General features: G+C 38.1%; 1 protein-coding gene across 1 annotated transcript; it reads right to left on the bottom strand.

The window, feature by feature from the left end:
- Positions 1-717: 717 nt before the first annotated feature.
- On the bottom strand, positions 718-23,201 carry NAF1 (nuclear assembly factor 1 ribonucleoprotein). Its single transcript, XM_059818206.1, has 8 exons — positions 22,921-23,201; positions 20,382-20,520; positions 17,190-17,283; positions 13,409-13,491; positions 12,196-12,356; positions 8,255-8,306; positions 3,877-3,982; positions 718-1,242 (listed from the first exon to the last, which is right to left on the bottom strand). The coding sequence occupies exons 1-8, from the start codon at positions 23,199-23,201 to the stop codon at positions 824-826; spliced, it is 1,335 nt and encodes a 444-aa protein (XP_059674189.1). The 3' UTR covers positions 718-823.
- Positions 23,202-26,049: the final 2,848 nt, after the last annotated feature.

The following is a 26,049-nucleotide window of genomic DNA, read 5'->3' as shown; positions in this document are numbered from 1 at the left end:
ATAGAAAGGCTGACTACATACTGTATGTATCTATGGACGTTTCTGCACTAGGAGCAAAGACAAGCTAGAGAACTTATGCTGGTTTTTAACTTCCCCATACCACGCAGCTTTATGTCCTAAAATCAACTGCAAAACATCTAATTGATAAGTTGATCTTCTATAGCTATTGTAGGACGCTAAATCTGACAGGTAATTCAGCTGCTGGTCCAAATTCTGATCTAGCTACTCCAGCTATTTAAAAAAGACCATCCAACTCCAGTCTTTTAGTTAATATGAAATTAATGAAATATTAAAAGTTGGATAACAGAAGTTTATATCATATATAAACGGTGACAAACCTAGTTTAAAAATTAGGTGTCAGATTTTTAGTTTCCAAGCAAGCAGATTTCAAAATTTGCAGAAATTGGGAAAGATGGTTTAGCACAGCAATATACAACCACTATAAAAATATTAAAATACCATCTACATGGCATATCCTCATCACTATTAGACAGTAGTTACATAAACCCTTAAATTTTTTAAAAAATAGATTTCCTCCACCACATACCAGTCTCCAAAAGGTTTTTATTTATCATCCCAAACTAGCAGATATTATAAAAATAAACCATTATTTAATATCCAGTTATTTTTATCATACAGTTTTCGTTTTTTGAAACAGAAAACATATATAGAAAAAAATAGTTTTCTATGGATGTCCCACAAGGCATCTAACTCTGCATTTGTTCTACTGAATGAAGCATCTCCAAAATAAGGGAATGCAGTCTTGGCAGCCTGTTCTTCCTCCCTTTAAACTGCAATGCTCTGTATGTACATTTATGGAAACTTAGTAAGGCCCGAACTGAGAAGGATGGCTATCTGGAGGAGGTGGAGGTGGCGGCGGCGGCAAAAATGGGTATGATGAGTTGTACATGTTCGGGCCTGTCCAAATCATATTCATATTCAGATTTGAAGGCGGAAGGTGGAATTGATGCATCTCATTAACAGAACCAAAAACTGGAGGAGGAAAGGGATACTGTTTCATCACTGGATTTTCTTTTCTATGAGGTTGTGGAAACACTGCAGATTCCTGATGTATTCTGTTGTCTGAAGAGTACAGCTGTGGTGGTCTTACTTGTGGTCTCAAAAAACCTGGATGGCCTGATGGAGGAGGAAACGGATCCCTCGAGAACCCTCTGCCACGGTACCCCCTTGAATAACTTGAAGCAGGCTGTTGCACTGACTGATGAAATCCTTTATTGTCGCCTTACAAAAAATAAAAAGAGAAAACACACACCATTTTAACATTATTTTGGAAAAATTAAGTTTAGTCCTCAAAAATCTTTCAAGCTGAAGTCAAGGGAATTTGAAAAGTAAGCTTACCAACAAATAATACTGGCAAATAATACATAAACAACAAAATAATACTGCCAAGTCTACTGTTTAGTAACTCATCTTGATTTATTAGAGTAATATAGAAAGAATGATCCCAAGGGTTGCAAATTCAGTCATTAAAAAAGAAATTTAACTTTCTTCCCCTCCAGGGATTTTTATTTATATTAATAAATCACAGGAACACTCAAACTATGAGTATTTTGGAAGCTTTGGTTTAAAACAAGATTTAAAAGTAACACACTTTAAAACTGGAGATAAATCAACACTGCATTACACAAAAGTGGTCTACAGCTTTCAGACCTGAGTTGATATTACAGCACAGACACAGAACACAAGAAATTATTCAAACTCAAATGAATAAAATTAACTTACTCTGTCAGAAAAAAGGCAGCCTGTACCTTTAGCCAATTAGCTTTCAGCATTCATCTTTCAAAGATGAAATTTTCCCTGTACACATCACTGTAAACATATATTTAAGGTTCTTAAAAAATGTGCTACTACTTTGTATAAATACTGTAAGAGTATTAATGGGATAAGTGCTATAAAATTAAGAGCACTGAAATATTAAAAATGTTGCAAAGAGCTGCTAAGATATTCAAAATGCTGTAGAATTTAAACCAAAACACTATCTCTGAAGAATTTTAGGGCTAGAAACAAAAAGGTGTTTAGGGACATAACACTGCATAAAATCACTGAATTTTAAGAACCTGTGTGGGCTTAATCCTTGGCACTAGACTACATAGAAACATTTTCACCTTTGAAAAGCTAAGTCTGGAAAGGTAGTTGCGTACCAAAATTCCTACTCATTTTCATAGGGAATTACAACTTAGACTCCTTTGGTGCACACAGTCCTCTCAGAAGCACTGAAGTTAAAGTACTTGAGTGAATATTTTTTTCTTTCTTCTCCTATCAAAGATTATAACAATGAGCCAATTTTAATATACTCAAGAGTTTTATGAATATGCAACCAAGCAAAACTCCAGCTGAGACTGAATTTGTGCCTCAATTTGCCAGACATCCTTGTTGAATTCTACAGCCAAACTAAATTGCACACAATGTCAATTTATACCATGTTATCTACAGAAAAACACAGCAAATCCTAACCCATACTCCCCTGACAGATTGAGACAGTTCCTCCCATTGTGTTCTCAGTTATGGAACATAATTCAGTAACAGCCTTAGCAAGCCCTAGGCAAAGGTAGGTCTGCAATAAGCTGGCAGAATAAGGATATGATGGAAAACATACCATATGCTAGATAAGCAGAAATCAGGAGAGAAAATAACCATCAGCAATGCAGGGAAAGTATGGTAGGTTAAGATCCTTCCCTTAAGGAAGAACTGTCAAAACCATACAGCAAAAGCCAGTCCAAGAAAGATCACAGCTTTATTTAAAGAGTACAAGGGAGGGGTGTACTGTACACAGCACAAAACAATTAACAGGACAGTTACTGACTTCCCAGATCAAGAGATAAGGTGTTCAGTGGGGCACAATAGCAGCTTTGCAAAGGAAGAGCAGCAAACACACAGAAGGAGTAAGTCCAAGAAAATCAATGGGGGAAAGCACTGTGCTGCAGACAGATGAAGCAACCTGATATGTAAGTAGTAGAAAAAGAGGAAGAGGGGAAGGGATGAGAGTCAGTAGTATTTAAAGGGAGCGGTACAAAAGCATGCAACAGAAGCAGACCAGTGAGAAAAGAAAGAGGGATACGATTTAAATTTTGGTTGAATAATGGCAACCAAAAAGGAAAAAGTTTTGACAGTAGAGAGGCATGAGAGAAGACAGATAGGAAAATTTGGTTACTGCAAACAGACCACAGCTGTAAGCATACACCTGGAACAGATCTGTCAACAGCAGGAGACAAGAAGGTGAAGAAGGCTATGTATATTATGAAAAACTATACATAGTTTATTAAACTACAACAGGTTTGTTCATCTAATGACTGTGTTAGGTAAACAGAGAGGTTCTCAGTGGGTTACACAAGTAACAGTTATTTTAAAGGAATATTTATATGCCATGGGCAAGGAAGAGCTTCCTTTTCAGGTAGAGGAATAAATTCCCCATCTAAGACTTGCCTTCTCCCTGACTGTCAAAAAAATAGGTTTCCAAAAATTGCAGATGGCCTTCCTCTATCTTCTCCCTGCACTCAAAGGCTTAAGCTGAACTTGGGCCCCAATAACCCCTGCAATAAGCAAGGTGGCATCTGTTCTATATCCTCACTGTGTGTCAGCTGACACTGTCGTAAGAGCCTTTGAATTTCCCCTGACAACTGTCCTGCTCCTATACTACTTCCCTTCCACAGTTTAATGGAAAAAACCCCTTTGTTTTCCTTTTAAAAAAAAATTAAGGAACATAGCCACAAATTCATGAATATAACTTTGAAAAGTACAGAAATACTCATTAACTGTATGAAAGCTTGCTTGAAAGCTCAATCATTAAGATAGATAGCATTGTGTATTTCAAACTCAGTTTAACAGAAAAAGCATTCTCTCATAGCATTCACTCACTTGATGCATTTGTTTCTGGTTTGAGTTTCTTCCTTCCCTGACTTTGAGGCTTCTTTTTCTTCTGTTTTGCCTCTCTTTCTTTTTCATCATCACTGAAATCCAAGGCCTGGTTAAAAAAAAAAAAGAGAACAAAGCCATAGAAAGACTGCACAGAGAACTTCAGTTCTAGCAATAAATCATTATTTAGAAAACAATCCATCCCGGAGTCAGCTTAGAAGAATATTAAAGCTGCACTTTCCTATTTTGCATTCAAAGAGCCATTGTGTGTTCAGCTGGCTTCTCAACACAATCAAAAACTTAACACTCCACAAATTTCTCATGAGACAATTACACGATACTCAGTTATTCCTTCTAATTTTCCTAAAAACAGCAACATTCAAGTACTGAATACAAAGTTTTGATTGCCTAGAAGTTAGTAAGAAAAAAATCAGGAATCTCTGAGGGAGCTGGCTAGTTATTGCCAAGAAAAAGCTTTCGAAGGGCAAACTGCAGACTAGGTGAATTAAAATATGGATTTTTAAAATAAGTTAAAATTAATCTGGCAACCAATACTTAACTCAGCACAGTTAAACTACATTAAAAAGCCACATATAAGTTAATTCTGAATACAACTATTTCTTCTTCTACATAAGTGGATTATATTCTTACTCAAAAAAAGCCACAAGGAATACAAGATGATATATACCATGAAGTAAAATCTTTTACTAGCTCCTTTTTCTAAGAACTTCAGTATGCCATCCTCCAGTAGAGCAGAAATAACAAACAGGTACCTTCTGTTGCTAGCTAATTTCCAAGTTACATTCCATAAAAGCCACCTCACAGAGAAATCAGTTATCTGCTCCTGCTAGCCTTGCAACATACAGATCACACTTCGTCATCCTGTCACCCCAAAGACAAGGCTGACAAAGGTTGTATTACTGAGTCTACAGTTAAGCTGGGCTAATTACAAGCCTGTCAGAAAAGGAACATTTACCATATACCTTAAAGTAGCAAGCTTAAAAGGCCTAACATGGATTAATTTAACGTTCATACAAACATAAAGCTTCACAGTATCACAAAAAGAACTGACTCCAGCAATTGCACATGGTTTACCATGGGAGCTGGCCAGAAAAGTTATAGAATCAGCTGCCAGCTGAGGACTCTAAAAGAGTCTGGCTGTAAGAGACAATTTCAAGCATCAGTGGCATAAAATTTAATCTGCATCCTTGTCAACAGCTATTACCTTCACAGCAAAAGCTATTTTCTATCAGCTCATCAGCTGTCACAGCTTGGATATCTTAGTGTAAACTTTAACTGCTAGAACTATCCAAAGATTATTCTAGTTAAGGATTGCAAGATGTTAGATGTGGTGTTTTCTCCAAAACAGAGCACACAGACATATCACAAAGTCAGAACAGCCATGGAAACAAAAGTGTCATAAAAAGCAATCAACTTTGCCCATCCTTGGCATCACTGATTTTATTCAAGCTTCCTTCCTTCCTATAGTGAAGTACAGTAAATCTAAAGTTCCCCCTGTACTTTCAGATTCTAACCTGAAGGCAACAGTATCATAATTAAGAAAAATCATAACAAAAATAAATACCAACTTTGGAAAAAGCAATGAATCTCTATCTGCAGAAGACTTGACTGCTTGACTGTATTTAGCCAAATTTTAAAGTTACTTAGGTTCCTAAAAATTCAAATTACACATTTACAAGCTTATCTCCTGAACAGCTTTAAAGATATGACTAAGAAACAAAAAAAGAGCTCAACATTAGCCAATAAGCACATTTTGTATCATCATCACTAGAAAATTGTTTGCTAAGACTATCCAAAAGTTTCCACATAGACAGCCTTTCACAGCTCTATTGATCACATACCTACAGTCCAATTCTATGCAACACTTCTAATTATCAAATGATGATTTTCTGTGAGATGATGTCCCCCCGAGAAAAGAAGGCAATTTACAGTCAGAGCTGACAGACAAGCATTCTTTGAGACAAGTTAACACTGCTCAGCTCGGTTATGTTTTTCCTTCCCACAAAAGCTATTTCAAAATGCATCATCCTCACCATAGTGAAAAAGCAACATTCTGTGTTGACAGACTGATACATCATTACAAGGCCTATCTTCAAGCATAGAAAAACCCTTGTCACAACATCCCTCCTTCAAGACAGAACAACGGGCCTGGAATAAGGACTGTGAATGCAAAAATTGATACTGTCCCCCACAGCATGATACTGTCCCTCACAGCATCCTTCAGGACAAGTTGTCCAACTGTGGGATGAGGGGTTTCACAGAGCACTGGGTGAAGAAGTAGCTGAAGGGCAGAGCTCAAAGAGTTGTAATGAATGGGGCTACATCTGGATGGCAACTGGTCACCAGCACTATTTCTCAGAGTTCAATACTAGCGCCAGTTCTCTTCAACATATTTATCAACGATCTGGATGCTGGAGTTGAATGCACCATTAGCAAGTTTGCTTATGATACCAAACTGGGAGGTGCTGTTGAGGGACAACAGGCCTTACAGAGGGATCTAGATAGATTGGAGCATTGGGCTATGATAAATGGGATGAAATTTAACAAGTCCAAATGCCGTATTCTGCACCTAGGATGGAGTAACACTGGGCATAAGTATAAATTGGGAGAAGAGTGGCTGGAGAGCAGCCCTGCAGTCACCAGTGTGCCCTGGCAGCCGAGAGGGCAAACCACATCCTGGAGTACAAACACACTGTAACCAGCCGGTCAACAGAGGTGATTACCCCATTGTATTCAACATTGCTGTGGCCTCACCTTGAGTACTGTGTGCAGTTCTGGGCCCCAAAATTTAAGGATGTGAAGGTCCTTCAATGTGTCCAGAGGAGGGCAACAAAGCTGGTGAAAGGGCTGGAAGGCATGTCCTATGAGGAGCATCTAAGGACTTTGGGCCTGTTTAGTTTGGAGAGAAGGAGGCTGAGGGGCAACCTCATTGCTCTCTACAGCTTCCTGAGGAGGGGACGTGGAGAGGGAGGTGCTGAGAGCTCTTCTCCCTGATATCCAGTGATAGGACATGTGGGAATGGTTCAAAGCTGCACCAGGGGAGGTTTAGACTGGACATTAGGAAGCATTTCTTTACTGAGAGAATGGTCAAACACTGGAACAGGCTTCCTAGAGAGGTGGCCAATGCCCCAAGCCTGTCAGTGTTTAAGAGGCATTTGGACAATGCCCTTACCAACATGCTTTAGCTTTGGTCAGCCCTGAATTAGTCAGACAGTTGGACTAAATGATCATTGTAGGTCCCTTCCAACTGAAATAGTCTATTCTAAAAATTGGCTAGAACACAAAAAAAAACCACCAACCCACAAAAAATACCATTCCTACTTAATTATAGAGTAAGAAGCACATGCTACATAGCTTAGAACTATGCTAATTATGCAAGCTTCCAAGATTCAAAACAAGCAGATAGAGAGATCTCTTTAGAATATTATGGTAGACACAAGGCTTCTAGGAATTTCAGCTATTTTGGATAAGATAGGCTTAAAGCAGAAATTGCAAAGAAAAGTGACTCAAGTGTTGAGCTGGAAAACAAATCTCATGAAAACACCTCAGTAAAACTATCAGCCTTGTGATTCTTACAGAAGAGGAGAATAGTCATGAAAAGTATAGTTAGAGTGGAGTTAAGGAGCACTGGACAGGAAGCCTGGATGTCGTTGAAGAAATCTTTACAGATCCTACAGTAAAGGATGTCAATGATCATGAGGAGCTCTCACTTCTACACAATCCTGTATAACTGCCTTTGTATGGAAGAAGGTCATCTCCTATCATTTATGACTGCCTTTGTATGGAGGAAGGTCATCTCCTCTCATTAAACCAGTGTTTTATAATAGCAAACAGTAGGGAAATCTTACTAAGAAACTATTCAAAGAATGCAACAGAGGAGGTGTCAATCTAACAGAGCAGACAGCTTAAACACCCAAGTAGTGCAGTTTGCAGAGTACTAGCAGGCCTTTAAAGACAAACAATTGCTTGTGGCAAGGGAAAAGACAAAGCTGCAGTCAAAGAACAGCAAGGACAAAAATTCCCTAGCAGGGGCAAAACTATTAGGCAAGGTAAAAGCACTGCTACTCAAAGTTGAATATTCAGGTTGCTAAAACACGTTCTTGAAGGACTAGAGGAACTGAAGATATACATTTTCCCAATTGTAAAAAACAAGTAGTAGAAAAAGACAGCTAGTACTCTCTACGCTGACTGTGAGGCCTCTCCAAGAAAAGCATGACCTTCTTTTCAGTGAAGAAAAGAGGTACATCCAACTATTGTCTGTGTAAAAAAATAAGCTTGCTAATTAGTTACTCTGCACAGAAATTTTTCTACATATATCTTCTGTAATCAAAAACAGTAAACCAAAAAATCCTATAGTTACTTCAGGTGGTGGTTCTTGGTCATTCTTCCAAGATGCATCTGAACCTTTTTCCCTAAAAGAAAAAAAAAAAAACAACCACAAATTAGACAATCAAGATGAAGGAAGATGGTGTAAGGAGGCTATGAACCATCTCATTTGAGTCACATAGTAGCAACATATTCCAGGTTAGAAATAATTTGCAAGAACTGTACTGTAGCAAATAGGGTAACACTTCAAACTATCAGATCTCCTACACCAGGAGCTGGCTGTTTTAAGAGAGGCATTTGGTTTTTAATGTTGTTTCAGCGTGAATAGTAATGTATGTGTCAACTTAGAAATTCACTACATATGTCACTTGAAAAACCGTCCTACTGAGTGAATACCGGACATTTCACACAGCTGATATTAAGCTTTGATTGATACTCTCTCAACACATCCTTTTGAACCTAAGTTGCTTTGAATCTGAATTGAGGTAGTTCACTGCAGCTTTCTTATGCTGACTAACTGCTGACTACAGTCATAAGCTTTCTTATTCTTCTGGTTTCAGAATACGTATCTCCAGTTAAAAAGGACAATGAACTAGTCTAGTAGGACACAGACTTTAAGTACATCTACCGTGAAGTGAATTCAGAACAAGAAAACCCTCTAAGCTTGGCTTACAATTCTATTAATACAGTGTTAGCTAGATAAATTAGGTTTCATGTTCATTGTTCATGTTCATTTTGTTGTAAATATAAAATTAAAAAGGTAAAAGACATTTAAGGAAGCAAAAACTCAATTGTCTTGCCCGACAAGCACCAAAATTAGTTTGAAGTGGTATCATTTATTTCACCCACCACTCTAAGAACTTCACTAAAAATCAAGTAATTTCTTTGATTAGCAACAAATTTGTGTAACAAATTTAAATTATGCTGTTAAAGTCTGTGGAAGGTTTTTCCCCACTACCTGCAAATTTAATGTATTTTGGTCTGAAATGTCAAGACACAATCCTTACCTATGCAGACAAACTATATAAAATAATGCAATACTGAAAATTCTTACTTGCAAAATGGAACCATATACTTAAAAACACCAATGTGTTCAGTGTGAAAAGTCTTCAATCCATACTTTAATAACCAAGGGGTTTTTTATGTATTCACCAAGTCAGCAACCATCAAGCAGCAATAGCTACATCAAAGTACACAATGATCAGCTCTAGGTAGCCTGGTCTTAAGAGCCCCTTAGTCAAAGGCTGCCCATGAGAATGCTGGCAAGTCATCTGGAAGTACTTTGTGCCTCAGCCACTAACCGTAAAACTGAAGCTCAATCTCTAAATCACTAGAAAACCATAAAGACACATCACCTTTGTGATTATGAGCAAATCATATTAGCATGCAAGTCATTTTAAAGTTCAATTAGAAGAAAATGTTACCACGAGTAAAGGAAGATGAGGGGTCTATATGAGTAATTTCTCAGCTGCAGAAAACTCTCTACCTATGCAATAATGAAAAGTAACACACTTTTTTTTTTTATGAAGAACCAACTTCTTCGTTTCTCCCTCTCATCTTGTTATTTTGGGGCAATACATGCCTGCCAGAAATACTAGAGCATGCAAGAAACTCCAAGTCCTGTGGTCATTAGGCAATACGTAGTACTACTGACTGCAAAATTTAAACCTTTTAAGTTCTTCAGGCAGCTTATCTCATTCTCCCTTCCCCATTTCAGCAAAATACAAAACACTTCGTCATGCTCTGAGAAACCTAATAATCTTCTGCAAAGAACAAGATAGCAATTCTTTGATTTCTGAACTCAGATACTGTAAGATCTGGAAGTCTAACAAAAGGTGACTCATAGGAATCATGAAAATACATAAGCTTCTTTAGAATTACTTTGTGTTTCAGGCAATATAACATAAACCTATTTTTAGCAACAAAATTATTTTGCATTCAAGAAGTTTTACACTACAGTTTCATTTATTTTGCTATAAAGTGTAAGGCTTATTCATAGCACTGCAATTTTGTACAATGCAAGCAGATTGCATGCCAGATTTCAGAGGAAGCTTCAAACTTAAGGTTTCTTTCAGATCTTAATCCTGATTCCTTTCCTTTTCAAAGAACCATCACTATTTTGAGTAGCAGTTCTAAAACTTTAAGCCTATAATACTCCACAAGCTGGTCTGCACAGAGTCAAACTAACAAAAAGCAGAAAATAAAAAACATTGGTCATCAAATTTGCAATCTACTAAGGTCCAAAAGCCTTTTTGTGAAGCACTGAGCAAAGCTCAACTTTTCTACTATCCGTGCCATCTTGGTTTCTTTATATAGACATTACAGCACAGATCAGAAATCTGAATTCTTTATCCTTTTTCAATGGCACCTACTTTGTGAAAAGGCAGCTTCAACAAACAGTACCAATTGCCTCACAAAAGCTTAAGAACATTTACTGACAAAACCCAGATATAAAAAACTGTTTCAATGAAATGTAACTTAAGTCCCATTATTCAGAAATTATGGTTTACGTCAGATTACACAGGTGTTCATACCACTCATTTTAATGCAGGGCAAGAAACAACATCTGATGCGCTGTTCAGGTGTGCTGATAAGTCATGAAAGTGCGAAACATCTTACCTAGTGTTCCTTTTGTTGTTCAATTTTGTACCATATATGATAGTAAAGTACTACCAAAAGACAAATTGTTCCCAAAACTAGTTGCAAAGCATGTAACAAACTAAAACATGAGTCTCACATCTCAGATGTTGAGTACAGTACAGTTATTGATGTAGTAAGCAGATGATTAAAGTCTGTGCAGCTACTGTGCTAAGCAACAAAGTTTACTGGCACAAATCAAAGACCAGCTGGCATAAAAATGCTGCAGAAAAACAAACAAGCAGCAGAGTGAGAAAGTGATCTATTTTGGTCTTCACTGAAAGGGAAAAAAATATGCTTGTTGCTTCCACGGAAGCAGAAAAGAAAGAAAAAAAAATGAAGACTGCTGCAAGTCTGGCCACATGCACGACTGAAGAAAAAAATTATTCAGTATGAATACTGACAGTTGCAATTAATGCAGACACCAATATTATTGGCTATAGTCAGAAAAAATTTGCAAGTCAGATGATAACTGATCCTAATAAACAGAGACTAAGTCGCTTGGATGACAAAGGACTTACTTAGTCTATAGTTATTTCAGAAAATTATTCACGAATAATTAGAACACTAACGTCTAGCAGTCATTTATTATGCTTTATTTCTTATTCTGTATCTTTCCTTACACTTCTATTCAAATGGCAAGAAGTCCTATTCATACATGCTACTTTCCTCAGGCAGACTGGGATACACGAACGCTATTGAGAAGTTTCGGAACATCATACTACATTACCACTCAAATCCCTCCCCTCTCCCAAATTTACAGCAGGTAATTTTCATATAGAATTGTTATTCTCCAACTGCACAACAGATTTATTGGTAATTACATTTCAGTTCTGGCCTTGTAACACGAAATAAACATAGTAAATAAATACAAACTTGTTCAGAATTCAAACAAGCTTATTCTAAGTTATGAAACTAAACAAGAATCTGCAGAACAACAAAATCCAGTTAAGTTCAGCTTGCAAAACCCATGCATGTGTATGTGTGTGAGAGGGTGTGGGGGAAGGAAGTATCAATGAATTTTTTTTCTGGTTATGATATTTCAGGAAACACAGCAACATAAAAAGAAAAAAGCTTACTATATTGAGTAAGAAGCTACTGAACTTTAGTAATTATAACACTTCAGAAGCTTGTAGTTTACAGCTACTCTGTACTCTTCCGAAAGGCAAAACGGTACAACTTTGTGATTACAACACAGTTGAGAATATCTAAAAAAAGAAAAGTTTTAGTGTCAAGCTTAGTCCTACAGTTTCTCACTCCAGCCTAAACTTTAGTCCATGATTTTTAGCTATGTTAAAAAATATATTCTAACCAGATTAGAAAAGAAGTCAGACTCACTGTTTTAGTTTCTCTGCAAATATATACTGGGTGAAGTCCTCCACTGACGGAGCAAAATACATGCTATCTTGCACATTAATACCTTTTGCTTTGATATGCTCAGAGCTGTTAAATCTTAACACGTAAAAGGGATGTAAAACAGGACCAAATATCTCAAATATCTGAAACACAAACAAAATTAAAATGTTTAAGCAAACCACCATGAGTAGATAGCTAATTTTATTGTAGACAACCGTGAAGCTTTAAGATGCTTTGTATTTAAGAAGTTTGATATATTTTCAAAATGCAGCATGAAACAAAGCTACTTTCATACTTTAGTTTTATTACCACATTTTGTTTGACAGTATATTTCCCCAGCTACTGTTTACGTCACAAGGTGGAAAACTCAGTTCTCACATGTTGACATTGCCTTTGCCCACCCAACCGCAATGCTTTCACTGTCTGCTTCCTCTACTTTAGTAATCTTTCCTTTTGTCAAATCTCTGTTCTTCTCTCTCCATTATGCTTTCAAATATCTTATAACTGGAACAATCCCCCGATCCTTTATCCCTCAAAGTTCATCTTTACAAGATGCCTTTATGTCAGTTTCCCTGTCTGCTCCACAGTTCTGTGGAGAACAGAGAATTCTGAGATGTTGTACAGAACAGCTGCAATTTCAGGCTGTGTTTTTTTGTTTCACTCACATCACTCACACTCGCATTCAAAGATATTATAGTAGTAACTGTTCTAGATGACAGTTCTCCTTCCCCATAAAACATACAAAATTCAGTGCAACACCCCTCTCAGCAAACCTTCTTCATTATACTTGCATAAAGCACACACTGGCCTTAAACTGGAACAGCAGAACATAGATATGTAAACATTCCCCATTTTTCATGAAACTTGACTCTAATTTCTCCAATCTTTGCCCCCAACTCCTGGCAATAAAAGAGCACACCCTGTTATTCAAGCCATGACACATCTGAAAGCAACCTCCCCTCTCCACAAGCACTCATAAAATAGCAGAAACTCAAACTCTGAAATGAATTCCAGGTTAAGAATTCTTGAGGTTAAAGAAGATAGATGACTACAGCAAGAGCCAAAAGCACAAAGAAAAACTACATATCAAGGAAACATTATCTTTTATTTCATTGACTTCAACACTACTTGTTGGAACATAAGAGTATTTTGAATTTTATATTAGAATAACAGGGTTTTTATGCTTTATACACACCTTTCCCGCTGCTTGCCGATCTTCTTTAAAAATTATGCTTTCCTCATTTACTGGAGGTAGGCCTCTTAGTGATTCAATTATTACTAAAATGGAAAAAAAAATAATCAATTAGAACTTTATGTTTCAACAGCAGTATGTAGTTAATTGCAGAGAAACTTAACAAACCACTCCATTATTTGCCTACTACAGTTCATTGACGTTCACCTGAAAATTCTTGCACACACACAAAACAACTTACAATCGTATACCTTTCTCCAGTGATATATGAGTGGTAAGATTTACACTTGTTTACAGAATTATTGTTCTCTGGGGTGGAGACAGAAAGGAGACCAGATGATAGGTACAAATGAGAAATCTCAGATATACGTATGTGTGAGACACCCATTGTATTTACTCAGGATGTTTCTTAATTAAGTGCATAGCAGCAATAACCTGGTTTTTTCGAGTGCATATTCTGCATTCTCAGTATTGCAAATTAAATTCTCCTCGGAAAAAAGAATGGAGATGGCTGTTCATTGTAACTTCCCTTAGTAAGTCATAAGAATCAGACCAGAACACAAAAGATGTCTGGCAGTCCAGTCACAGTAGCAACTGATGGTGTCATTTATGTATACAGACACACAATTTGAAATACATTTCTGCAATTTAATGTCATAGTCTCATACTACATTTGGGCCTAATCCATGATTAATGATGGTATGAGTGGTCAGAGCGAGCAAGTCATCTAGTAGCTCAAAATATGAAATCTAAACACTTATAAATGGACACAGAAGCATGTTCTTCCTCCATTAAATACTTCATATGATACACAGGCAACTTCATTTTTAGGTTTTCCAGATTCAAAGACATAAAGAGCTTATTCTTTACTGAAATCTTCAGAGTAGTTCACTCTTTGGTACTAGTTCACATTTGTTGCTTTAGTCAACAGAAATATTGGGTCCTCCTTTACATTCAGGAGGAGTTATGCGTAAAGCTGTCAATACAGAGGCCTAGCAGCATTAGACTCAAAAATTCTAATTCTGAAAATAACCTTTTCTACCTCTGAAACAACAAAATGCTCAATTAATCATTTTCAATGCCTCTCCATCTTCAAATAAAGTCACTCAAGCACCTAGTGTCACTCAGACCAACAAAAACTAACAAGATTATCGCTGCTAAACTTACATAACAGGACTTAAAGCAATAAACATCTCATCAAGCTAGAACCCCAGCTTTGCTATTAATTCAATCTGCAAACACCTTGTGACATGCCAAGCAAGCCTGTGACAATGCTACAGGCTTAATAGTTCACTAAATTTCAAGAGAATTAGAGAAATCAGTTTATTTTGTGCCTACCTGCAAGATAAAATATACAGTTAAAGAACCCAATGTGTTGCTTAACCCTCATGAGAAATATATTTCAGCCAAAAAACACCCCACCAACAAAAAAACCCAAAAAAACCACAACAAAAAACCACACACTAAAAACTCTCAGAAAATGCTCTCAATTTGATTGATCACGCATAGCCCCCAGTCTTCCAGTAGTCTAAGGAAAATATTCTGAAAAAGTAAGTCATGCCAGTCCCATGAAACCCAGGAGAAACATTATCACCTACAGCCTATTTGACTTATAGCTTGCCCCATCCCAACCCACCCAAAATCCTCAGCTTCTACTCTTCCAGAGCCCAAAATGCAGCCCTAGGGCAGGTTTCTCATATATACCAAAGCTGTTTACTTTCCAGGCTACAACCCACACAATGAATTTTTCTTTTCTTTTTAAGTACCTTAAAGCAAAACACAGCAAAAGTTCTGTTAAATTCTGATACACCGAGCAGAAGTTGAAGTTCACAGAATGTACTGTCATCTTGCTTTTAGCTAATGTGACTCAAACATGAACCTATACTGTTGTTGCCTTAAACTCACCTCATAGTATGAAATAGCCAAATTAGAGATATCACACACTGCAGACTGATGAACTTGGAAGCTTGCTACAGAAAACAGCAGAGATTTCCAATACATCAAAGGGACAGAAAGTGTTCAGGTTATTATTTTGGCCCCACAATCAGCATTTGTGATTTCTAAATGAGACCTCAACTCCCCTCATACTAGATACAAACCTGGTATGCACAGGTTTCATTTCAGTTCAAAAATTCAAAAAACAACCCACAGTTAGGTGCCAGAGTCCCTAATAGGCCACAAATCAATTGACATTGAGGCCACTCAGACACCAGAAGAACTGAAAAGAAAGGAAAATGTGTAGAAAGAGGAAGTCATAAAGCAGGGTAGTAAAAGCAGAAAAATAAACACAGATATCTTGGGTTTTTATTCCATTCTTATGGCTTTATTTCATGTATGATTATTAGTCTGTTTTCTAACTTTAACCAACCAATCTAAATTCAACAATTCATATATTTCAGTTACATGAAGTAGAAGACAGACTCAAGAATAGACCTATCAGTAACTGACAGGATTTGAAAAGGTTATATGCACCAAGGAGGATTAGAAATTAAAGACAGTTTTCAAATTAAGTCTTTAAAAACAGCTTTGTTTAAACATTCACGCACTAGAACGAAAATAAGAATAACTGCAAAATATGATTCAACCGTTTCTCTTTTATTTTCAAACTATCATTTTAGCTGAAAACAGACTCTTGAAGTCGCCATTATTATCAATAAGCAAGAAAGGGCAAAGCAGAACAAGAGGACAATGACCAGATTACTACCTTCCACACTCTCAAGCCAGCTTCCTGGACATGAATCAAATTAAATCTAACTCCAAACCAACACCACCACCAAAAATACTGTAAAGGAACTGCCTGTATTAGCTGGAGTCTTTCACAATAAAAGAAAATTTAATAGCAAAGGCTATTTTCCTTAATTCTTTTGTACACCACTCAACGTAAATACTTTAACTTCAAAATTGAACTTAATTTCTAATTTCCATAAGCAAATTGCTTTGAAAGCAGTTCAAGCAGAATGGAACACTTGAAATAAGCTTAATACAAAAATACTATGGATATTTTATTAATACCAGCTTCAGCAAAACTTTGATTTCACGTATCAAAAACTGAGGTCCCAGGTAGATCTGAAAAGATCCCTAAATGTGTATCGCCTGCAGTTAATTTTACGTCCACTGTATGTCTCAATCCCATTAAGCCTACCCTCCAATACCTACATAATCATGTTAGTCATGCTGTCCTATGACTGCCGACAGTGGCAGCTTGTATTTGGTCAAGATCCCAGAAGTGGGATGAATTAAAAAAGAAAAAGAAGAACACGCATAATACACCAATTACCCTAGCACTGCTACACTAGCTAAAGAAATAAGTCTTTTTCCCGTCCTCATATATTAACAAGCAAGCGCTTGGGCCTGTATTGTACTGCATCTGTGCTTTCATTTATACATCTCCCGTATCTTCAGACACAATTCAAATGCAGCATGTACAACTGGAAGATTTCTTAAATTACTGCAAATGTTCAATCTTATTGTTGCCAGAATTAATATAAAGATCATAATACATGGTGAAAAAAGGCTTTTTTATGAAAAATTAGAACATGAAAGTCACATAGAAACACATGCATAATAGTCATAGTATCTTACATCTTTAGAAGACATAAATGAACTAAAAGGGAATTCAACACAAATGTCATTTGGTGATCTGAGTTCTCACTCAGGAACCCGCTACTCCCGGAAATAGAATGCTGCAGTACCGACACTTTGAAGGAACAGTTAAATACACAATTAACACAGAGATACACAGAAATTATTTTAATTACAAACAAAGCAAACATATCTTGCCTACCTAGCTGCTCGATGATGCTGGAAACTGTCCCAAAGAGCTTCAGTTCAACATCATCAGGCAGAACTATTGATAAGTCTTCAACAGGAGGCAGTTCCTGAAAATATCAAGTCAATGTTCAGAATATAATCTTGTCACACCAAGACATTCATCACTTTGTTGCTGCTTAAATTTGACAGTTAATAAAAAAATTTAGTTTGATTTGTCTCTTTCAGACTAATTCTAAATGAACTCATCTTGGGGGAATGTCACTTTTGAAGACACCTTTTCTATTGAGACGCTACTCTACATATTTCCATTGCAACTAAAGCAGAAGAAGCCAATTTTATTCAGCTGGAGAAAACCAAGAACTGATAGACATTTTCTTCTTTTTTTTGAACTTTCAAGTTAGATAAATTAAGTTCAATGTACAACACAATAAATAGATAATCAGTAATCAAAAAAATCAGACAACCTGTAACCACGTTCAATGCATGACAGAAGAAAAATGTACATATCAAGAGATAAAATAGTATGAAATACACCAGATACGTATCATCTGATTCGACAAAATGGTGTCTGTCCATTTACGCTGTGATTCAGACCGTTATGGAAGATGTAAAGATCACGACAACTATATAAAGAAAATTACTTTTAGTTAAAAGTTGTATTTGGTACAAGAGCATAATCATAAAGAACACTTTGGAAAAAAGCACCAAACTTCAGATATACAAATGTGTACTACACAAACAATATTCAAATTAAACTTCTTCCTCAAATGTAAGCATCAAAATCGGCTATCAAACGCTGATAAACACCGAACTTGTCATCTACGTCCAATCATAAACTAAGATTTCTATGTATATACTATACTGCTGTGAATTCAATATGGACTATATGGAATACAAGGTAAGGGCAACCAGAGTAAGAATGATCTTCAAATTCAACATCTTCTGAATTTGGAGGTAGAGTTCAAACCGTAGCACTGAACTGCATTTTTAAAGGCCACCACCAGAAATAAAAACCCTCTCCAATAGAAGAATCTTATTCTGTCTTATCAAAACTTCACCTGATGATCTTCACTCTTAACAAAAGTGCTTGGCAAAGGCTTCTAGAGAAACTCAAAGACCAAACAGAGGCCAAGACTTTCCCAGATCATGTAATATAGCATTAAAGCCAAGATGTGAATTCAGATAGAAACACCACACTCACTCTTCTACAGGACAGTAAGTTTTCCAACATTAAACCAACTTCACTGCTAAAACTTAAGCAAATCCTGGATGCCAGAGCAAGTCAAAGGACAAAGGCCAGTAGGAAGCAAGCTAAGATTTTGATCTTAAATCTCACATTGGTAAACTGTACCATCTGTCATACTATGTATGATATCTGCCAATCCTACACTTCAAAGCAGGAGATTTCTAAAACAGTTCCGCTAACACTCCTTAATACTTACACTTTTTTTTCCTCCATATTCCAGTTAAACACTTTCTTGAATCTTTTATTTTATTTTTGACCCATGCTTTAAGAAGTTAGCTATTATTGGGAACTTTGGGGTAAAAGACTAATCATCATGTTTCATTTTTAGCAGATACGTTTTAATTTTGAAATTGTATTCCCTCAAATTTACACAAGACATTCTACAACATTTTTACATAGACTAATTCTATTACTGTAGAATGGCTTAGTACAAGACACAGTAAATAACGTAGTTGCTAGAACTTCAGTTCTTATTAACTATCACTGGGAAAAAGCTATAGCTTTGCTGAACCAATTAAATTAATCAAGCCAGTACTTAAAAAGAAGACAATGTTTCATAAACACTTGGACTTGAAGCTAGTAAGCTAATGAGACAAAAGAGCAGACCAACAAAGCATTTTCAGACTAACATGAATTGTATTTAAATAAATAATTGCTATAAAAGGTAAATAAAACCTGATAAGTACATCTATTTGAGCAAGGATCTTTGTTCAGAAGTCCAGTGCTGTAAAAGTTGTCATAGAAGCACTTAAAATATTCTACTATTAATCATAGTTCAACACGAAGTGCACGTAAACAGGAATTGCTCCGATGTTTTACTCCTTCAGGACACAGTGTTATGTCTGTTTCTCAATCTTTGATTAACTTCAGGGATAAAAGAATATCTCAAGAGCTTTTCTTTACTCCAAGTGTCTCCAGAGCAACAGTTTAAGAATTAACAACATACTTCCATCTCTTGTTTTTGCTACTACCAATGCGTGTCAATGCCTCAGCCCCTCCAGACAGTCATCTAGCACTTCATTACAAACTCTTACAGAGCACGGAAGCAAAGGTAAATGCATCCGAATGTATCTGCTCTTCAGAGGTTTTTTTTATCTACCTTTCTAATAATTTCTTGTACCCTTCACCAGGCTTGTGTCTCATTCCGGAAAGCATTTTTTAATGAAGAGGAGAGATCTACAGAATAACAGATAAACTTATACTGTGAATGTACATTGACATTACAGTGTTATCTTATCCTTTAATTTGTAATCCATTGCAAATGATGCACAGCTAATCATCCGTTAGCAGATTATTACTAAAACTCATTCCTTTAAACCTCTTAATTTTGAGATAATGAGGAATAATGGCAACGATACTTAATGAGTATGTTATTTATGGGAATCAAAACCAAAAGACAGTATCTTGATGCAAACACATAAAACAGTGCTATAACAAAAATTGCAGAATGAAACAAATACAAACCACTCCCATGACCACTCTAATAATTTTGCTTAAACGAACACAGGCAATGCAGTCTGAACCTCTGGGAGGCTTAATACAACATTTGAAATTTCTACCTCAAGGCTAAACGCATTTGAAATATGTCTGCACGACATATCAGACCTTCAAGTCTCTCACATAGAGAAAGGATGATGAAAGCCTGCAAGATACAAACAACTAAAAAAAGTACTAAAATATCCAGAATTTTATCCGGAAATTTATTTGTTTTCATTAATTACAACTGTGATTTTATACAAATATGAACCTTAAATGAGCTGTGAATCTCACTTCAGAGTGGTCTTAATACATTGAAAAATGAGACATTCAAAGTTATTAACTGTGCTATACCTGAACTAGTGTAAAAACATACATTTCAATCACTAGGTATTGCAATGACTTAAAAATATACTAAGTTAAAAGTATTTTAAGTTGGGTTACTAGAAAAATGTTTAAAAAAAGATAACACATTGTACTTACATCAATAGGCAACTCATCTTTTGTTTTAACACAGTAAGATCTGTTATCCTTCTCATTTGGATGATCGTCTTCATCAGATACTGTTGAAGGAGAACACGAAGAGGAGGATGTAGTTGATGAACTATCTGAATCCGTACCACTAAATAAAACAAACATGGGAATTAAAATATAGACTTCCACGTTACAGATAAAAAGAGTGGCTAGATTACACATTACTCAAATACCTTTGGTTACCAGATAGGTTTTCCTTAAATGTATACAAAAGTATACAGAAAAGCAGCAATCTTTTCTGAACCTACAAGCCACTGGACAAGATCATAAAAAAAAAAAACCCTCAGAAGAGTAGTAGCTTCAGCAGTTCAGAGCAAATGCTAACAACTACAATGGCTCGTTTGGCTTCCCACTGTTTCACTGCTGAATGGCGCACGTGGCATGAAAGCAATCACCTCTAAGTTCACCTAGTCCAGTTTCTCTCACTGGCTACCCCATGCAGAAGTGCAGCACCAGCATAACTCCTTCTGTCAGACATGTGCAACAGGCACAGTTTAGGACCTATACTTCATTGGCTTGCAAGTGAAATGAGACTTTAGAGTCACTTCTGTATAGTACCTAGACAAATACAGCCAAATTAGGACCATAATGTCTACGCGCTATCAGCATATTTCCATTTTATGCACCAGTTAAATTCCCAGTATTGAACATCACTTGACATAGCAGAGCACAAAAAAATTTTCAAAGAAAATACATTAAACTACCCTCTATAGCTCACACTCACTCTTCTTGTACGATCCCAACATTAGCATAAAGCTAAGTGAAAGCCAAGAAAGTACTTATTCCAGGCAATGCATCTTGCATTATGAAGGTAAAAAAAAAAAAAAAATATTTTTTGCAGATAAAAAAGTTTAGTTTCATAATTCAAGGCCTGTCTGAATTTCCCTAGTATATATTCACACAGATTAGTAATTTAATATTTCTCACCGACACACGCATAAGATAAGTTTATTGTCGTACACTCTTGACATTTCAAGTAAAGAGTACAGTAAGAAACCACTCCTTATTCATGTCAACACATTCCTTTTAGCAAAAGTCTAAGTTCTTCAAGAGTTGGTGGAAGAAATAAACATGTGGAGTAACTGATCCCAGTGACTGAAAAAAACACATTACAAACCTTACACAAAAACACACTGAGACAAGCAAACCTTTGCAAAATTGCATCTATCCTTTCTTACCTGATCTGGCCATTAAAAAAGCAGAATTTAGAAACAAAGTGACAAAAAAACCACAAAAAACACTCCCTTCTAGATTCCTTAGTGTTACATTGTCTCCTTCACAAGAAAATGGATGGCTTTCGGTTATCTGTCCCTGCATTTTTTTATTTTTTTTTTCACAACAAATGCTGATAGGAAAGACAACACATAAAAGCACCTCTCCAAATAAACCTTTTGAGGAAGCCAAATACAGACTTCTTGGAACAAAATCAACAGAGCAGAAAGACAAAAATAAGTCAGACTCCCAGAGACCAATCAGTGGAGGGAGGAAAAAAGAAAAGAAAGAAAGAAGTTTGAGATGCACATAGACAGCTAAGTAAGTTAAAGCTATCAAAATTTTACCTTTAATATTCATCTGAACATCAGCGCAACAGATTTTGGAAACAAAAAAGAGTACATGTGAAGCCCCTGCCATAGGTCAGGAATTTCACTCTCCATCATTTCATGATATTTTAGGAAAACATTGAACCAAGCAAACAAAGTATTTCCAAAGTCAAGCTTTAAGCCACTAACTGTTAATGAGCTCAGTATCTTCTTTTTAAAAGGAGATCCTTAGACTTCATTTCCGCCTCCACTAGTTAGAAGGAGCATCTTGCTGCAATGGCCCAAAAAAGAAAACATAAAACTCACTGAAACTGACAAAGTGTGCAGGCTCTAAGACTGAAACAGAGCCCACATTTAACTAGTTACCTTTCACCAACTATACTGAACACCAAAGCACAGATGCAAGTAGAAGATAGAACCTTTAATAAAAAGCATACAGGTTGAGAATAAGCTTTTCCACCAGCATCACAGCATGGGTTAAGATCTGCAGGCTCTTCACCTTGAATCCTGCATTTAAATTTTTTCAGCATTAACACTGCAGACGTCTTGTCACAAGTGACGTAGGAGCACTCTGTTAGGACCATGTCAAACAAGACACTCAAACGGCCATGGTGGCCCAGCCAACCATGACACTCTACAGGCCACCACGACCAAACTCATGTTTTCATTAAATCCTACACCCTTACAGGCATTGTTTTGGAGGCTTATTAATTCAACAATAAAACTCCTAGTGAAATACAACTGAAAATGCCATCCTTAATGGATAAAAGAAAGCTACAGAAACTGAAACACCGGGGCGGGGGGCGGACACGGACACCTCGCTCGCAGAGCGCGGAGCCATAGGACCGGCGGCCCGCCCCGCGGGCCCACACGCGCCGCCGCGGAAGAGACCTCAGAGGGGAAAAGAGCGACCCGCGGAGAGCGACTCGCCCCGGGGCTAAACCCACCTGTCCGAGTCCGACGAGGGGGCGGCGGCAGGAGGCCCGCTGGGACTCGCAGGCGGCGGCGAGCAGCGCGCCTCCTCGGTTGGGGGCGGCGGGGCCTGGTCTTCCCCACCGCCCTCCCGCGGACTCGGAGGGTTCGGCGCCCCCTCTGCGCTCGCCGCCTGCTCCTCGCCCGGCGCCCCCTCCGCGCTCGCCGCCTGCTCCTCGCCCGGCGCCGGGCCGGCGTTGCGGGGCTCAAACGCCAGGCTCTCCATCTGCGCCACCACCCCCATCTGCGCCTCCATCTCGGCACTAGCGGCACGCGCCCCAGCCGCCCCACGCGGTACGCGGCACCGCCCCCAGCCACACGCTACTTCCGGCTGCCCCGAGCGCCCCGCCCCGACGCTCAGGGGTTGTCTGGGCCCGCTGAAGGGCAGGGCGCATGCGTCGGCTGTGGAGCGGGCTCCGCGAGGGGCGGGCCCTCCCGTGACGCGACATAGTGGGACGGCGCGAGGAGCGGCGGTTGCGGGGTGGGAGGGGCTGCGCAGCGGAACGGCTGCCCGCCGCCTCCGAGGGCGGGAAGCGGGCGGGGCGCCGGGGGAGGGGCGGGGCTCTGACTGAGTGGGCGGAGGCAGTAGTTGCCTCTTTAACGTTTGATTCGTCTGCGCCCTTTGTTGCAGTAAGCCATCTGTTAAAAACTGATGGAAGGTAATAGTAATGAATTTTGTCATCATTGTTAAAGTCTTGTTTACTTAACTCTTGATGCTTAGCGAATTTTATGGTTAGTTTAAATCCAACACTGAAGCTCTGTTTTGATGAGGCTTGCCTGAAAGACAAAGCTAGATGTCATTGCTGCTCTTGCTGGGGACCTGTTGGGATGGATTAGTTTTGGTATTTTTTAAATATGCTGCCAACACACAGGCAATTCTTGTAATTTGAACTTAAGAAAAGCTCTATAATATCAAATTACTGTAGTAACACCTAACCCTACAGTAGTAACCCTATAATAGTACCTAGCTCTACAAAACCTAACCACGTCCTTAAGATCACCAAACCATTCACCGCAACATAAATGTCCATTTATATTCCGGGTTCACCACAAATACCCGCTGCTTGGGAGCTTGAGGGTTTTTTGGTGTCTATCCAATGCCTCACAACACTCTGTGGGGGAGCCCGTTGGTGTCTTAGTCTTTTCTCTTGTCCTCCAGGGATCTGGCATACACAGTGTCCTCTCCTGCAGGAGGGAACAGAGGAATTCCCCCTGCTCTTCCCTAACCTCGGTGTGTTTGGGGACTTAAAGCTCTTCCCCATGACAATAACTCAGGAGACAAGATGTGTGTCTTCTATTGAACGCAATTTATCTATGGCAAAAGCCAAAAGATGTCTTTCAAGACAAGCATCATCAGGAGGTCGCTGTGACCGTGAGCCTACGGACAAGCCCCTTTAACCCAGACTCCAAACTGCAACCTGACAGCTGTGCTCCTGTGCCAACACTATGTGTTCCTGACCATCACAGAGCATCATCACGCTGTCCTTTGGACTGGCTTCCAAATGAAGAGCTAAGGCTGTCTTTGCTCCCAGGCAACAGGGTGAGCGGCAGAGTGCAATACAGGTCCGAGGAGGAACCCCATAAATAAATACGTGAAAGAGTTACGTGTGATAATGCTGAGTGTGCCAAAGAGGACTGGGACTTGAATACCTGGTAAGAGCAGAGGAGAGATTTATCCATTTTCCATGTAATAAACTTCCCCTCCAGCTCTGACAGAACTGCATGCCTACAGCTCAAAGGGCACCCAAACCTTTTCATTCTTCTCCAGAATGTCCAGGCTATGTTGAAAAAACCATCACAGGAGCGCTTCACGAGTACCCCACACAGGCCAAAAGGGAGCATCTGACAGGCAGAAGGTGCCTTTCTCTGGTAGTTCCACTCTTCATTTGCAACATGACACAGGAGATGCAACCAGCAGAATTTATTTAGTAGGAAAATTAAATATATACAAATATGTACATAACGTAATTCATCAGTATTTTTTTTACGTTTATGTAAAATTATGTATAGGTCAAGCAGAATGGGCACATTTTGGGCATTTGGTATTCTTTGCGCTGTCTTAAGTGAGGAGCCTGTATAGGCTGTATGTATAAATAGCAGAAGTAAACTCTCTTACTGCGCAGTTACTCAGAACACCTACGTCAGGAATCATCTTCTCTCCAATGACAGCATTGGGATTCTGAAGTGAGGGTATGTGGGGTGTGTGGTCTGAATATTACTGTCCTGTACTGTAAGCTCTTTAGCAAAAGGGAACTTCAGAAATTCATGCAATTAAATGTCAACAACAATTAGATGTCAATTACACTGAGTTTAAATATTAAACAATCGTGAAAATGGTTTGTATTGAATCTCACTGGCAAATATGTTTTCATCCCTAATGAAGTGACGGAAATGAGATACATATCCAATTAAAGAGTAAGTAGAGGCAAAATCCTACTAAAACCCAATCCTGCAAAAACAGATCCTGCAAAACCAGGTTTCATTTTAAAACTAAGCAAGGAGAGTTTGTTATTAGTTTGAGGGCTTTTTCATTTATTTGTGTTTCAGAACTGGTACTTGAGATGTACCTGAAATGGACCGTCATGAAAGACCTGTGAGTTCACGTGAGAAAGTTGATCAGCATGACTGGGAGGGAATAAATTCCCCAAAGCAGACAAAGCCCTTCTATCAGCCAAATCCTTTCCTAACAAAAGGTAAGATAATAGATGTCAGAATGTAAGACTGAATTAGTTGAATGATGAGGAAATGAAAATTAATTTTATTTGCTAAATATAAACCTCTTATAAATGTAAAAGCATATTCAAGTCTCTACCTTGCACTTATGTAAGTAAAGTTCTTCAACTGTCTCATGAATCATATCTTTCCTGCTTTCTAAAGGATTTTAGTAAGTGTTTTGTAGCTGTACTCTGGCACCTAGATTGTGTTTTGACAGTTTCCTCTGTGTTTGTGCAGAACTGGCAGCGTCTTTCAAACAAGAAGGTACTTTATTTCATCTGAACACTGCAGCTTAGCCTTCAGCATGTAAGATAGCATTTCTTTTAGAACGAGGATAGTGAAAGGCATGATGCATAGCAAACATAATCAGCCAGCCAGCCGGGGCATTT

Source organism: Gavia stellata, chromosome 5, assembly GCF_030936135.1.
Source record: "Gavia stellata isolate bGavSte3 chromosome 5, bGavSte3.hap2, whole genome shotgun sequence".
Classification (NCBI taxonomy): Eukaryota; Metazoa; Chordata; class Aves; order Gaviiformes; family Gaviidae; genus Gavia; species Gavia stellata.
The sequence above is the reverse complement of the archived record's forward strand: the minus strand, read 5'-3'. Positions and strand labels throughout refer to the sequence as shown.